The sequence below is a fragment of the Protopterus annectens genome, chromosome 17.part0 (assembly GCF_019279795.1).
Source record: "Protopterus annectens isolate FY-2018-M chromosome 17.part0, PAN1.0, whole genome shotgun sequence".
Classification (NCBI taxonomy): Eukaryota; Metazoa; Chordata; order Ceratodontiformes; family Protopteridae; genus Protopterus; species Protopterus annectens.
Window position 1 is genome coordinate 133,027,674 of NC_056751.1, and position 14,104 is coordinate 133,041,777.

At 44.0% G+C, this 14,104-nt stretch overlaps 1 protein-coding gene across 5 annotated transcripts in view; it reads left to right on the forward strand.

Moving 5' to 3' along the window:
* LOC122791373 (aminopeptidase O (putative)) overlaps positions 1-14,104 on the forward strand; it is a 2,634,672-nt gene that overhangs the window by 364,469 nt on the left and 2,256,099 nt on the right. For all 5 annotated transcript variants that reach the window (XM_044059091.1, XM_044059088.1, XM_044059087.1 and 2 more), the window contains exon 4: positions 13,904-14,051. In XM_044059091.1, coding sequence (XP_043915026.1) covers positions 13,904-14,051 — 148 coding nt within the window. The remainder of the gene's footprint in view (positions 1-13,903; positions 14,052-14,104) is intronic.

Sequence of the window (14,104 nt, forward strand, 5' to 3'; positions counted from 1 at the left end):
AGATTAGGTTGTCAGATACTCATTGTGAATAGTTATAGTAGGAGGTTTTTTATGAGACACAGTGCTGAAAGCTTTTAATAAGTCTAGGAATAAGGAAGATAAGAGTTCCTTCTATCCCTACCTTTGTTTATGTTATTTATAAAAGTTAAGAGTGCAGAATGTTAAGTTGTCTATCTCGCCTTCATTCTTGCTGGATGGGTTCGGAGCTGACCTCGGCTCCGACTCGGCCACTCTAAAAGCTCGAGAGTTGGTTCCACCGGCTCGAGGCTCCCCTTATATCCCACAATGCTAGGCGAGAGTTACCTCAGATCTCGTTTGCCGCTACAGCTTCGAGGTTGGTTGTTTCTACCGGTTCCTGGTGAGTACTATTTTCTTGTGAAAATTAGACTTTAAAAACCCCTTTAATTTAATATTTTTTCTTAGTTAGTGTAGGTTAGAAAACTTTTATTCCCTACCCAAAAAAATTTCCGTTCTTTTCCTCAAGAACCTTTGGTTCTTCCCTTGGGCCTATAGGCCTTTCCTTCCCTAGTGGAGTGTGTGTGTATGGTAGTTTAAATTACTAGTATTACTATATTTTTTGTGGTTTTTAACTGACAGGGTATAACTAGTGTGTTTGTGTGCGTGTTTGTGTACACCTGTTCAGTCAAAATGTCAAAAGAAGCAAAGGTCTCCGGATTCAAGAAGTGTGATGCGTGCTGTCAGAAAATGTCTCTGACGGACGCTCACACTTCTTGTGTCTATTGTCTGGGGCCTTTGCACCTGCAGGACTCCTGTGCTGTGTGCCATGGCTTCAGCCCCAGGGTCCTGCAGGAAAGAAAGAATAAATTAATTCTTAGAGGCTTACTCAAGCCAGAGGATTCCCTGTCTGTTTCTACAGGGAAGCCCTCTAAGGCATCTAGGTCTTCGGCTCCGGCATCTGAGCCGAGACCTAAGGTTTCTCAACCTTTGCCTTCATCGGCTCTGGCTGGAGCCGATAAGTCTCAGTCCACAGTTTCTGTGGCTCCCTCGGCTCCGGCCGGAGCCGAGGTTATAGAAGTTCCCGTGTCGGCTCCGACCAGACCTTCGGAGCCGACAACTAGGAAGAGGTCCAGGTCACCATCTCTTGGCTCCGTTCATTCGGCTCCAGGATCTCCCCTGCTGTCTGAACGGAGCCAAAGGTCTCACTCCTCTAGGTCATCGAGGCTGTCGGATCATGACCTTCAGAGGGTAGTGAGTCGACTACTTAAGTCCGAGGCACTGGCCCAGATGCTTCAGAGCCCGACTCATCAGTCGATGCCTGCCCCGGTCCATCAACTTATTCCTCCTTCGACTCTCTTGAGTTCGGAGCCGGGTCGTGTCGGAACCGAGACTGTGATTACGCCGGAGCCGATACAATTGTCTTCGGCTCCGTCGTCGGCTCCGTTTTCTTCTTTGGAAGAATCTCGGCGCCGGACTTCCCTCGTCGGCTCCGAAAGGGTGAGTGGCATCGGACCCTTGTCCGACCCCCCCTCTCCCTCTCGGGGCTTCGGGGCTGGTGAGTTCGGCTCCGACATCGGCCTCGGAGCCATCACTGTCGGTGCCGAGGGGGGTTCTTAGCTTCTCGGAGCGGGGACCTCTGGCTCTGCCTGACAGGGGTGCATTCGAGGTCATGCGGAGTGTGTTAGAGCCTGGCTCTACTCCACAGTCGGCTCCGTCCGCCCCTCCCTCTATGGTGCCTCAGGCTAAGTCGACTCACTCCCTCATCCCGGACCGCAGAGAGCCAGCTCCTCAGGAGCCCCCTGTGGGATTTCATCCTCTTCGAGGCCTCTCCTGATTTGGCAGAAGAGCCCCCTCGGAAGAGGAAGTGTAAGAGGAAACACATTGACTCACCTGAGTCCATCACGTCAGACACAGATTTGGATGATTCTGAGGGTTCCCCCGGTTCCCCTTCTGAAGATGTCTCATTTGCAGACATTCTGGAGATCCTGAAACAGAGGGGAAATTGGCCAGCCCTCAACCCTTCGGAGGACGAATCTGTGTATCTTGAGGCGTTTGGTTCTCGTCCTTCCACCTCCTGGGTGTCCCCCTTGACCCCCTCATGCAGGTGGTTGCTAAGAAGGCATGGACGGCTCCTGATTCAGTGGACCCCACTCCCAGGAGACCCTCTAAGTTTATAACAGCTCCAGCAGATAAACAATTTTTAACAAAAGGAGTTTCTGTGGATGCTATGGTGGTAGCTGCTGCCACAAAGAAGGAACTAGCTGATCCTTCAGTACCTGTCCATCCACCTAACAAGGAATCTAGGTCCATGGATAGATGCGGAAGCGGATGTTCTCCTCAGCGACATTTACCATGCGTTCGCTGAACTACCTGTGCCATTTTACTCGGCTTCAAAGGGACTTGATCAAGAAAGCGAGTGAAATGTTAAAGGATCCTACAGCTGCGGGTTTTCAAGACAAGATGAACATGCAGCTGGCTACCCTTAATTCCATATCCAACTCCTCCATGCGCCTCCTTTCTTACGCGGCTGATGGAGCGAGCAGAGCCGCAGGGACAGGTGTGGCCTTACGTAGGCACGCCTGGATGCGGCTATGCAATTTTGCGGACCCTTTCAAGACGTCTTTCACGAACTCCCCTTTTGATGGATCATCTCTCTTTGGTCCTCAAGTGAAAGAAACCCTGACTAGGTGCGAGACTGATTGCAAGACCCTTTCTGCCGTCGGAGTCCGTTTTTCAACTCCTTCCAGGCCTTACCCCAAAGGCCAGAAGGGTGGAAAGATGTGGTTCCGTAAACAATCTCAAGGGACTTCGCCTGATGCACAGAATCGTTTTCCTACCAGAGGCAGAGGTGGGAATAACAATGGTAGACGTCGCCCTAGGGGCAGGGGGGGTCCGCAGAACCAGGGCAATCGGGAAGCCTTCCCTGACAAGCCCTTTCAGCATCCGTGAGGTGTTGCCCGACTGCCCATCTTCGGAGGCAGTCGGGGGAAGATTGTCACTGTACCCAGAAGCCTGGCTATCCCTGACTCAAGACAAATGGGTACAGTCCATCATTTCCGAAGGCTATTCTATCTCCTTTCTTCGCTTTCCAAATCAGTCAAAAAAATCCCTTCCAGATGTTCCACCCGCTCAAAGGGATCTAGCAGCTTTGGAAATTTCAAAACTGCTTGCAAAAGAGCAATTCAGCCAGTGCCAGCAGACCAACAAGGATCCGGAATCTACTCAAGGTTCTTTTTAGTTCCAAAGAAAACAGGGGACTGGAGACCAATTTTGGATCTCAGTGTCTTGAACAAATCAGTCAAGAAAACAAGATTTCGGATGGTCACGCTGCAATCCATCCTTCCCCTTTTGGGCAAAGGAAACTGGATGTGCTCTATAGACCTTCGGGATGCGTACTACCACATAAAAATCAACAGCCGCTCCAGAAGATTCCTCCGCTTCAGGCTGGGAGCCAGTCATTTTCAGTTCAGGGCCCTGCCCTTTGGTCTCACCACTGCGCCCCGGGTGTTTACCAAATGCATGGCAGTGGTAGCTTCTCACCTGAGACGACAAGGATTCCAGGTGTTTCCATATTTGGACGACTGGCTCCTCACAGCTCCCACCAAGCATCTCCTTCTGATGGCCAGAGATTACACTTTTCGCGTTTGTCAAAAGCTGGGTATTTCAATAAATTGCGAAAAGTCTGTTTTGTCGCCTTGTCGTACTATTACCTACATAGGCGCAAATCTAGATACAATAAACATGTCTGCAAGGCTAACACACCAGAGAATATCAGACATTCACAAATTGGTATCACTCCTTCTCAACAACAACAGAATCAAAGCCAGGTTAGTCCTAAAGGTGTGTGGAATTATGGCAGCGGCCATACCTCTGCTTCCATTAGCCAGATACCACATGCGGATCCTTCAGTGGATGCTTTTTACTCAATGGTCATACCAGGAACTTCCAATGTCTCACACCATTGTGATCACGCAAGCGTGCAAAAAACATCTCATGTGGTGGATGTCTTCCCCCCAGCTCCTGTCGGGAAGACCCTTTGTTCCACCTCCTCCGGTTGCTACTCTGACAACGGATGCCTCCCTGATCGGGTGGGGGGGGCATTATCAGGGCAGGACAGTCCAGGGCACATGGCAACCAAAGCGAATGCCACTTGCACATAAATGTTCTGGAGATGAGAGCAGTGCTTTTAGCGTTGCAAGCCCTTCAAGACTCTCTTCCCTTGGGAACAATTGCAATCCAGACAGACAATATGTCTGTAGTGTGGTACATCAACAAACAAGGCGGAACCAGATCATACCCCTGTGTCGAGAAGCACTCAGACTGTGGCAATGGGCGATTTCTTCTCAGCGGTTTCTGATAGCAACGCACATCCCGGAAGTCCAATCATATTGCGGACAAGTTGAGCAGAGCTATACTCATGCCTCACGAGTGGTCTCTGAAAGACTCTGTAGTGAGAGAAATTTTTCTCAAGTGGGGTCAGCCTTGCTGCGATCTTTTTGCTACTCCCCAAAACAGCAAGTGCAGAGAATATTTCACTCTATTCCCTTTACCAGGCCAACCCAGCAGAGGCGCTCTAGTCCAAGTTTGGCCCCGGGGACTTCTGTATGCATTTCCTCCTTTCCCACTTATCTCTCAAGTAATACAGAAAGCTATCGCTCAGAAGGCCTCATTGATCCTCATTGCTCCTTATTGGCCTCGACAAGTGTGGTTCCCCTTTCTACATCGTTTTCTCTTGGAGCGACCGTGGAATCTGGACCTAGTTCCAGATCTTTTGATCCATCAGTCGGGTCAGTTTCATCGCTCCCTCCCCTCTCTGAACCTCACTGCTTAGTTCCTCCAGTTCCACCCTTAGCCAGGCTTCCTCAATTGTCTCACTCTGTTAGAGATATATTGATAGCTTCCCATAAATCTTCCACTCGAAAGATTTATTTGAGTAAGTGGAAACGCTTTTCATATTGGGCTCAAGGAAAGGACATAGATCCTTTCACCGCTTCCATCCAACTAGTCCTTGATTTTCTAGCTGAACTCTTCCATGCAGGTTCATCTCCCTCTACACTTAAAGTTCAATTGGCAGCTATTTCTAATTTTCATGTGGGTATTTCTGAATCTGCCCTAATGTCCCACAAACTCTGCAAAGCCTTTTTGAAAGGAGTTTTTCTTCTCAGACCTCCTATAAGAAATCCTCCTTCTCCTTGGGACCTAAATTTAGTTCTTGCTTCTTTGATTCTTCCCCTTCGAACCTGCAGCTTCCTGTTCCTTAAAATTGTTATCATGGAAAACTCTTTTTCTGGTAGCTATTACATCAGCTAGAAGAGTTTCAGAGCTTCAAGCACTCAGTTGTCGTCCTCCTTATCTGTTGTTTCATAAGGACAGAGTATCCTTACGAACTAACCCGTCCTTTTTGCCTAAGGTGGTCTCGACATCAAATCTAAACCAAAGCATTGACCTCCCTGTCTTTTTTCCAGAGTATTCCAATAGGTCTGAACAAAAATTACACTGCCTGGATGTTCATCGTCAATTGAGGTACTACTTGGATAGAACAAAACAATTCAGAAAATCTGATCAGCTGTTTGTCTCCTATGCGGAAAGCAGAAAGGGACTTTCAGTTTCTAAGGTATCATTATCCAGATGGCTAACATCTTTGATTTCCCTGGTATATGAAATTAGACAACAAAAATTGCCTAATAAACCTAAAGCCCATTCCACCAGAGCTTTGGCTACTTCTTTAGCCTTCCAAGACAGACTGCCTATTGACACCATTTGTGCAGCGGCTACTTGGGCTACTCCTCACACTTTTATTTCTCATTATAAGTTGGATTTAGCTTCTAGGCATAGAGCTAATTTTGGTTCCACTGTTCTCAGGAGTCTGTTCCGTTAGGCCACCCGGGACAAGGTGCTAGGGACGCAGTCCCATCCAGCAAGAATGAAGGCGAGATAGACAACTTAACATATAGAAGTTATGTTCTTACCATAACGTTCCATGTTAGTTGTCTTCTTCTCGCCTTCTTCTTGCGTCCCACCCTCCTTCCCCCTGGCCTGGACAGACCTAGAGGAGTTGTGATCGTGACCTCTCTTTCTACCACCTCTTTCTTAGGCATATGCTGTTGTGCATATTTCCTGGATCAGGATATAGGTCACCCTTCTTTCTTCCTGTTGTTAGAGGTGGACTCTGTTTTAGAGTTATTCTGTTACTATTATACGCTGGGGTTAGCTTACAAACGAGATCTGAGGTAACTCTCGCCTAGCATTGTGGGATATAAGGGGAGCCTCGAGCCGGTGGAACCAACTCTCGAGCTTTTAGAGTGGCCGAGTCGGAGCCGAGGTCGGCTCCGAACCCATCCAGCAAGAAGAAGGCGAGAAGAAGACAACTAACATGGAACGTTATGGTAAGAACATAACTTCTATTTTTTTGCTATGAGCGGGTCTAAAACCTTGTTGAGTACTGACTAAAAATTTTTCTTTTAAGAGATGCTGGAGTAGTTGTTTGGGGATGTGACGTTGTGAGGTACTGCCAGCTATGCCAGGTGAAGTAGGGTAGTGGACGTGGAGCATATGCCACCACAGCTAGCTGGAATTTTGTAAAGAATTATATGTCATTTGTATATCGAACTGATTTGTACAGATGCTTGTGTTGAAAATGTATTTGTAAAGTTGCTTGTGTTAAAAATGTATCAACACTGTGCCCTGCTAGACAGAAAAGAAATATACATGTATATCAGATTGCACTGTATTGTAACTGATTAAATGTATACATTGTAACAGAGAATACTGGAAGAGAAGAGGTTAAAATTAGCTCCAGCTAACTTTGAGAAATAGTAAGAAATTAAATTACTAATTTAGGCTATAAAGATTATATCTTACTCTTCTCAATGCACCCAGAGACACAAAGTCTGTACAAGGAAGCTTCCTGCATTATCATTGGGGTGAACTAATTGCTACTGTGGAAGGCTGGAGGTGTGATATTGTTTTAAGACTTCCAGAAGCTGCAGCAGATCTTAGCAAGGCTCTGTGCATGTGTGTATTATTGACACCTAGGTGCTAAATCCTGGCAGTTTCTAGCTGTGGGAGGTTGTATGGGAACCAGAAGTTATATGACCAGATGTATGTGATGCCATTCTGTAATCTGTAATCCATCGCTAAAAATAATGTTTAATACTAGGTGAGACAGAAGTCTTGGAGCACTCTGTTGTTTTAAACTTGACATAGAAGGATTCCTCACCTACTTCATCTTCCTTTGATCTAGTGGGTAACCAGGGAATAATAATTCCTTAGATCAGTCAGAAAAATATAATGAGATTAGGTAAGTCTTGTTTTTTCTGTAACTGTGTGAACTTGTCCACCTGTGTTATTTGTAATATTTCCTGTGAATGAAAGTCTGGTGTTTATTGTAAATAGATATTTAGTACTTCATGTTCTTTTATTATTTATTATTAAATATATTTAAACTTTGCATTGTGGCTGGTCCTTTACAGAATATTTTAACTTTTGAGAGTACTTGTATCTATTTGGTGACACTCAAACTACCATTTGTATTAATATTAATTTCACTCAGTATAATTGGGTACCCTTCTGTGACAGCCGCATTGGTGCAGCGGTAGCGTTGTTGCCTCACAGCAAGAGGTTCTCTCGTTCGATTCTCGGCTGGAGCACCTTCTGTGTGGAGTCTGCATGTCCTCCCCACGGTCGAGTGGTGTTCGAAAGACATGCGTGGATGGGCGTGCCTTCATTGAAGGTTGGGCATCGGGCTGACACCTTGGCACTGTAAAAAAAATACTGCCAATCATTAGCGGACTGGAGTTCCGCTGTGGCGACCCCTAACTGGGAAAAGTCGAAAGAAAAACAACATAGTTGGGTACCCTTCCAAGAGCCTTAGAGTAGTTGGCTTTGGGGTGTCTGGTGGCAGTATAACTATATTATAAAAATCTGTGCCAGCCTTTCCCAGATGTGTGTGTGTGTGTGTGTGTGTGTGTGTGTGTGTGTGTGTGTGTGTGTGTGTGTGTGTGTGTGTGCATGTGCATGTGTGTGTGAAAATCAAATCTGAAAGTGTGTGTGCATCCGCTGCTTGGAGCAGGGACAAGAAGCACTGTTTCACAGAGAGTGTGCTTGAGGACTTGGCTTGGACACTCGGCTGAGGACTCATCCCTACAACTGTGGGAGTGTGGAGTCTTATTGGGGATCTGGACAGAGGGGGGGGGCCCAGACCCTGGACTGAGTATGTTCCCTTTGCGATCTTAAGGGAAATTGTGCTTGATGCAGAGAGCTGCATCTGGAAATACTGGGTGTATCCATTTCCAAATGAACGTCCCTCTCAAGTGCCTTTTGGTAAGGATTCAGGATTCTTGATTACTGGCCCAGAGTGGGGACATCACACATCATAGCTGACAGTACACATCACCTTTTACATGAGGTTCAAGTCAGTGTTCAGTAAGGCAAACCCCAAGTGACTTTTCAAACAAATTAATTCCTTTGTTTTTACATTTGAAAAACAGAAAAGAGGCAGCAGAAGAGAAGGCTAACATAAAACTTTGCTTTCAGGTCATCATAACTGCACCTATATATGATCCAATAGACCTTGCTTTGAGTTACTGCTTGCAATTCTGCCTGAACAACTGTCAGATAATAAATATTCCTGGTTCATCCCTACTACACATGATAATTTATTCTGCATAAATTCATATGAGCAGATTATTTAAACAAATGCTTATTATGCCATCTTGAACACAGCTCTTTATGCTTTTTAAAATTAACCTTATAGCTTACAGTTGATAGTAATATATAAGGCTGGACCTGTGCTGCCAGTAACAGAGAGCAATCAAGTAATTCTCTTTAAAAAAAAAAAAAAGAAAAAAAAAATTATTTAAATATGTAAAAAAATGATGTGATTTTTTTATTAATGGTACCACCATCTGAATGTCTTGTCCCACAGTTCTGGACAAGATGCCATCTCTTTGCCTGTGCAGCCATGTACTGTGCAAAAGCCTGACACGGGTTCCTGTTAGATGACTGAAGATGCATTCTATCGAATGCATCTTGGTCGAACTTAAAACAACGAAAAGGCAAAAATAGCGAAGCGGCTTTTAAGCAAATTCTTTCCCAGGGAAAGAATTTCTTGGCCGCTTCCGTTACTTTGCCATTTTCGGAACTGTAGTGCGATCTCGGAGTTGGTATATTTAAGTAGGGGGTGTGGGGGGAACAGCCCCCAACTTTATGTATTCTTTCAATTTTTTTTTTTTTGAATGGGAAAAAATTGCTGTTCTGAGCTTTTGAGATTGTAAGCTTTCGCTTACATGGGGTTGATTATTCATCGTTTGCTTTTGTAAGCATGCGATGATATAATATAGACCCCCTGACACGTGTCCCATACTACTGTCATTGGTTGGCCACCGTTACTGTCATCACTGGTGGAAGGGACTATAGCAGGAGCTGCACTTTCGTCATGAGGCAGTTGCACACCAGGCTGATGCATAATCATGTTGTGCAGAATGCAAAATGTGATAAACATCTGCATCTAGTAATGTGCTGATACTGCAGGGCACCACCAGACTAATCCAGGCAACAAAAACGGGATTTTAGCAGCCCAAACACACACTTATTGACAATCCATGTCTGGAACAGGGTAGTGTTGAAGTGCTGCTCAGCAGCTCTCCTAGGGTTATGAACTGGTGTCATTAGTCAAGTTTCATGTGTGTAGCCTACATCACCTGGAAAAGAAAAAAGGGGGGGACATAAAAGAAGGGGTTACTACTAAAACAATAAATTTTCCAAAGTATACCTATAGACACTACTATAAACAGGAAAAGTTTGCACTAAGGTGACCATGGGGTATGTTACCCTGCAGAAGGAAGTGGTAGAGTGAGCTTGTGTGCCAGATTTGAGAATCATGGGGGCTGTCAGGATGCTGGGCTGAGATGTTGTTGATGCACCCCAATGCATCACACCCACTACCTGGCAGTTGATGGAATGATAGACCTTCCTTTTCTGGTACCACTCCCTCGTGGTCCAGATGGGGCCTTAATGACAACGTGGGGGTAATCTATAACATCAAATAACTTAGGAAAATGTACCAAGTATTAGAAGGCACTCATAGTTCAGGCTCTGTTATGAGGTGACACAGACAGATAAATATACTGATCCACACATGCCAAGAGTATGTCTAGGAACTGCTGAAGCATCATCAAGGCAGCCAGCAGAATTAAACTTCATCAGGCATTACTACATCTAGGCAATTCAGATCCTGTATCCCAACTTAAGAATCATTTCCTTAGTTTGTTCCCGCAAGATTTCTGACAGAGTATTCTGTAATGAATTGTTAAAATCTGCCAGCTAATTAGACTCAAAAAACTATGTTCCCAGTTACTTCTTTCTTTCCCATCAAACCTCCAACATGTGCTATCTACTTGAGAAAAAATTCTTTGAAGTCTGCTTTGAATATAAAAATATCTATGAAAACCCTTCCAAGCAAACATCATCAACCTTCTGGACTTCATTGTATACTTGGAAGCCATACATATTTCCTCCGATTGTTCCCTTATAAATTTCTTTTCCAGTCTCTTTTTCCAGTTATTTTTTAGCCTCCTCTGATTTATTCTTCTAGTTCTCATGCAATATTTTATATGCTGATGAAGTCCCAAGTCTATATTAAAGGAACAAAAGTGCTTATCAAACCTCTATGGAGGTATTGGATGTGTTTCCTTTCTCAAGCCAGAATGATTTATTTGTTTTGGAATATTTTATGTGCCCTACTACTTATTTCTTTTTAACAGCAGCTTCTTTTCTAGATTTGACTAAAAACTCTAGCAGAACAGGTCTTTCACTTAGAATTCCACTATCCTTTTCTCTTTGCTTATACTTTGATATCAGTCCCTAGTAGAGAAACAGTATCTAACCTGCAGTCCAAACTTCTTCTTGACCTCATCTCAATCAATTACTTTTCCTTCTGTACTTATTTGCTCCCAGTAACTTGGATCTTTTGCCAGGTTTCTTCAGTAAATTCCAGCCCACTCTTACCAGTTTTCTGTACCCCAACGTAAGTCATCCCCATTGGTAAAATCGCCTTTCTCCAGTCTCACATTGGCTTTGTTTTTAGAATACTTTCTGGAACTTTTTGAGTATAATATTCTTAATGGTTGTCCTTCTTCCCAAGGATCTGCATCCAAAATCCCACTCTCTCCTTATTTCTTGAACTCCTGCCCTGCTTCATCATCATCATCGCTTTCCACTTTGAATTATAACATTCTGCTCATGTTATATATATGAACCTTAGCTGTGTAGCACTAAAATATCTTTTCAAATCAGGTAGTCCTAAACCACCTTGTTCTAGTGGAAGCATCAGCTTATCCCACTTAACTCTTGCCCTCGTCCCCTCCCAGATAAATTTATTTAACTCATTATTAATTATTATGCACAACTTCTATTCTGGTTGATAAAAATATGCCTGACGTGTATATAAAAACTAAATGGACTAAAATGATTTTCACTGCTTACATCTTGCTATCCATATCCATAAATAAAATCTTCGAATTTCACAGCTTTTGCATTATCTTCTGTTTAGTATCCTGTGTTGCTGTAGCAGAAGCACTTCTAATCCATACTCCTAAATACTTCATCTTATTGTTTCCCCATAAATATAGGTATTGCTGAACCAATTCATGTGTGGATACATAATTTACAGCTATAGCCTTTGCTTTAACTTCATTAATTTTATATCCAAAAAGACTTGAAACTGTCTCAAAATGTTCCACAACACTAAAGTTTGACAGAATTGTTATTAATTTCAGGGAAAGGGGGGGAAACTAGTTCTGAATATAAATAATTACTGTAACAGTTCTGAATGGATGCTGGACCCCCCCCCCCCAATTAAATGGATCAGTAAGTATTTCTATTGTTTTAAAACTAAGGTCGGCTGAAGTGTAAGGATGATTTTAATAGGTTCAAAGATAGGTACTAGGCTATCAGCCCTGAGGCCTATACAAGCCTAGGCAAAAAGGTTCCCTGGCTTTCGCCACCCAAGAAAATTATTTTCCTGTGCCCCTGTCGAGCAGTGCCACAGAAGTGATCCTCAGGGTGAATTTTCTATTTCCCATCCAGTCGTCAAGAATTTTCTTAAAGAGGGCCAATGAGGAGCTCTGCTTGACATGAATGGGTAGTTTGTTCCAGAGTTTGAGAAGTCTCTGGGACAGGAATCTATCCCTCCAGCATGTTCTGCTCATTGCGGTGACAAGGTTTAGGTCCCTGGAGCATGTGGTTCAGAGAGATTGGGATTTCTTTAAGTGTAGCATGTCCAACAGCTCTGGGTTTGACATAGCTTTGTATGCTAGGCAGAGATCACCTCTGAGTAGGCGATATAAGACGGAGTAGAGCTGGAGTTTTTTGAGACAGTCTGTGTATGACATCTGTTTGAGGCCGGTAATCCTCTTAGTGAGGTATCTCTGTGGCCCTTCCAATTGCTGTAGGTGTCCTGCGAGATGCATGCCAAATGGGGCACCGCACTCCATAATGGGTTCGATGCGGGATGAGTAGAGAGGAACAATGACCTCCTTTTTTCTAGAGGAGAACCCTTTTTTGATGAGGTGTGCCACGTAGAAGGATTTCCTGACCACCGTGGCAATGTGGTTATCAAAGGAGAGACTACCGTCCACCTGTGTTCGTAGGTCTCTTATCGCACTTTCAGTGTTTAGTGAGCTACTGCCTATGTTGTAGTTCATGGGTACCAAGTTTTTCCCAAAGGGGATGACAATGCACTTGTTGGAATTGAGCTTGAGGCCATGACTTTGACCCCAACCATCTGTCTCTGTGAAGCCCTTTTGTAGAATGTCTACATCATTAGGTGATTCTATTATGGCTCCCAGTTTGCAGTCATCTGCAAATTTGGTTAGCCAAAGACCTTCTGTGTTGGCCTGCACATCAGAGAATTAGATGCCGAACAGGAGAGGACCCAGGACCGAACCCTGTGGTACTCCACTCATCAGTGGTCTGAAGTCAGACTTGGAGTCAGTTTCTTTTACTGTGTGGGTTCTGTCAGTGATCCAGTTGGCCACCCATCTTGTGACATAGGGATTTCTGTCCAGTTTAGTGAGTTTATTTATAATTCCAGAGTGGGGGATGGTATCAAAAGCCTTCGCGAGGTCAAGATAGGCTGTGTGCACTACCTTGCCCTCATCTACGACTCTGGTGACTGCTTCAAAGAAGTCAATCAAGTTTAGTAGACATGATCTGCCTTTTATAAACCCAAACTAAGTGGGGTCCAGGGTTTGGAGGTTACCTATGTCTTTGTTTATAAGCTCCAAGATGATACGTTCCATGGCCTTGCAGACCAGGCTCATCAGGCTAATGGGGCAGTAGTTTCCAGGGTCCGTGGTAGCACCCCCTTTGTAAAGTGGGATAATCGTCACTGTGCGCCATTCAGCAGGCACATAGCCTGAGGTGAGGCTATGATTGAACATGGTACTTAGCTGGGGTGCCAATTCATTCTGTAGTTCATGCAATACACAGCCTGGGATGTTGTCTGGTCCCATAGATGCTGCGTTCTTGGCTTTGGAGAGTGCAGTCTTTACTTGTTCATCTGTGATTACAGGGATTAATGAGAGTTAGATATATAGTTAGAGTAACATATAAATGTTATTTTATTCAATTGAATGGAGAAAGGAGGTTTATGTCATACAGTTGTTATCTGATTGTGTCATGTGACATCAGTATTTAAAGCTGTGTTTTACTTCATGGTGTCATTATTCTGATTAAGTCCACATTCTTTGAATGAAAGTGGTAAATAAAAGGTTAAGCTCTGACAATTGATTCCACTTCTTGTGTCTGGTTGTCCAACATTTGAATTGGTTAATATTTTAAAAAGTTAGCCAGTTATATGGCCAGCTGTGTTGTTGTAGATCAGTTATATATATATTTTTAAGTATCATATTCGAAATATTTATGAAGTATATTTATTTTGCAGATGTTTTAAGCTGGTTCTATTATGTAACTATGCCAATGCCAGCATCTACCTTGACAATTGCAGTAGGTTGCTGGACTGAAGTTCAAAAGGACTCTACCTCATGTTCTCAAACAGATTACCAGCCCTTGACTTCAAGTACTGTATCCAAGTAAGTGGCTGTCTTTTTTAAGAAGCTAATACTTTTTATTTGCTTGTTTTTTT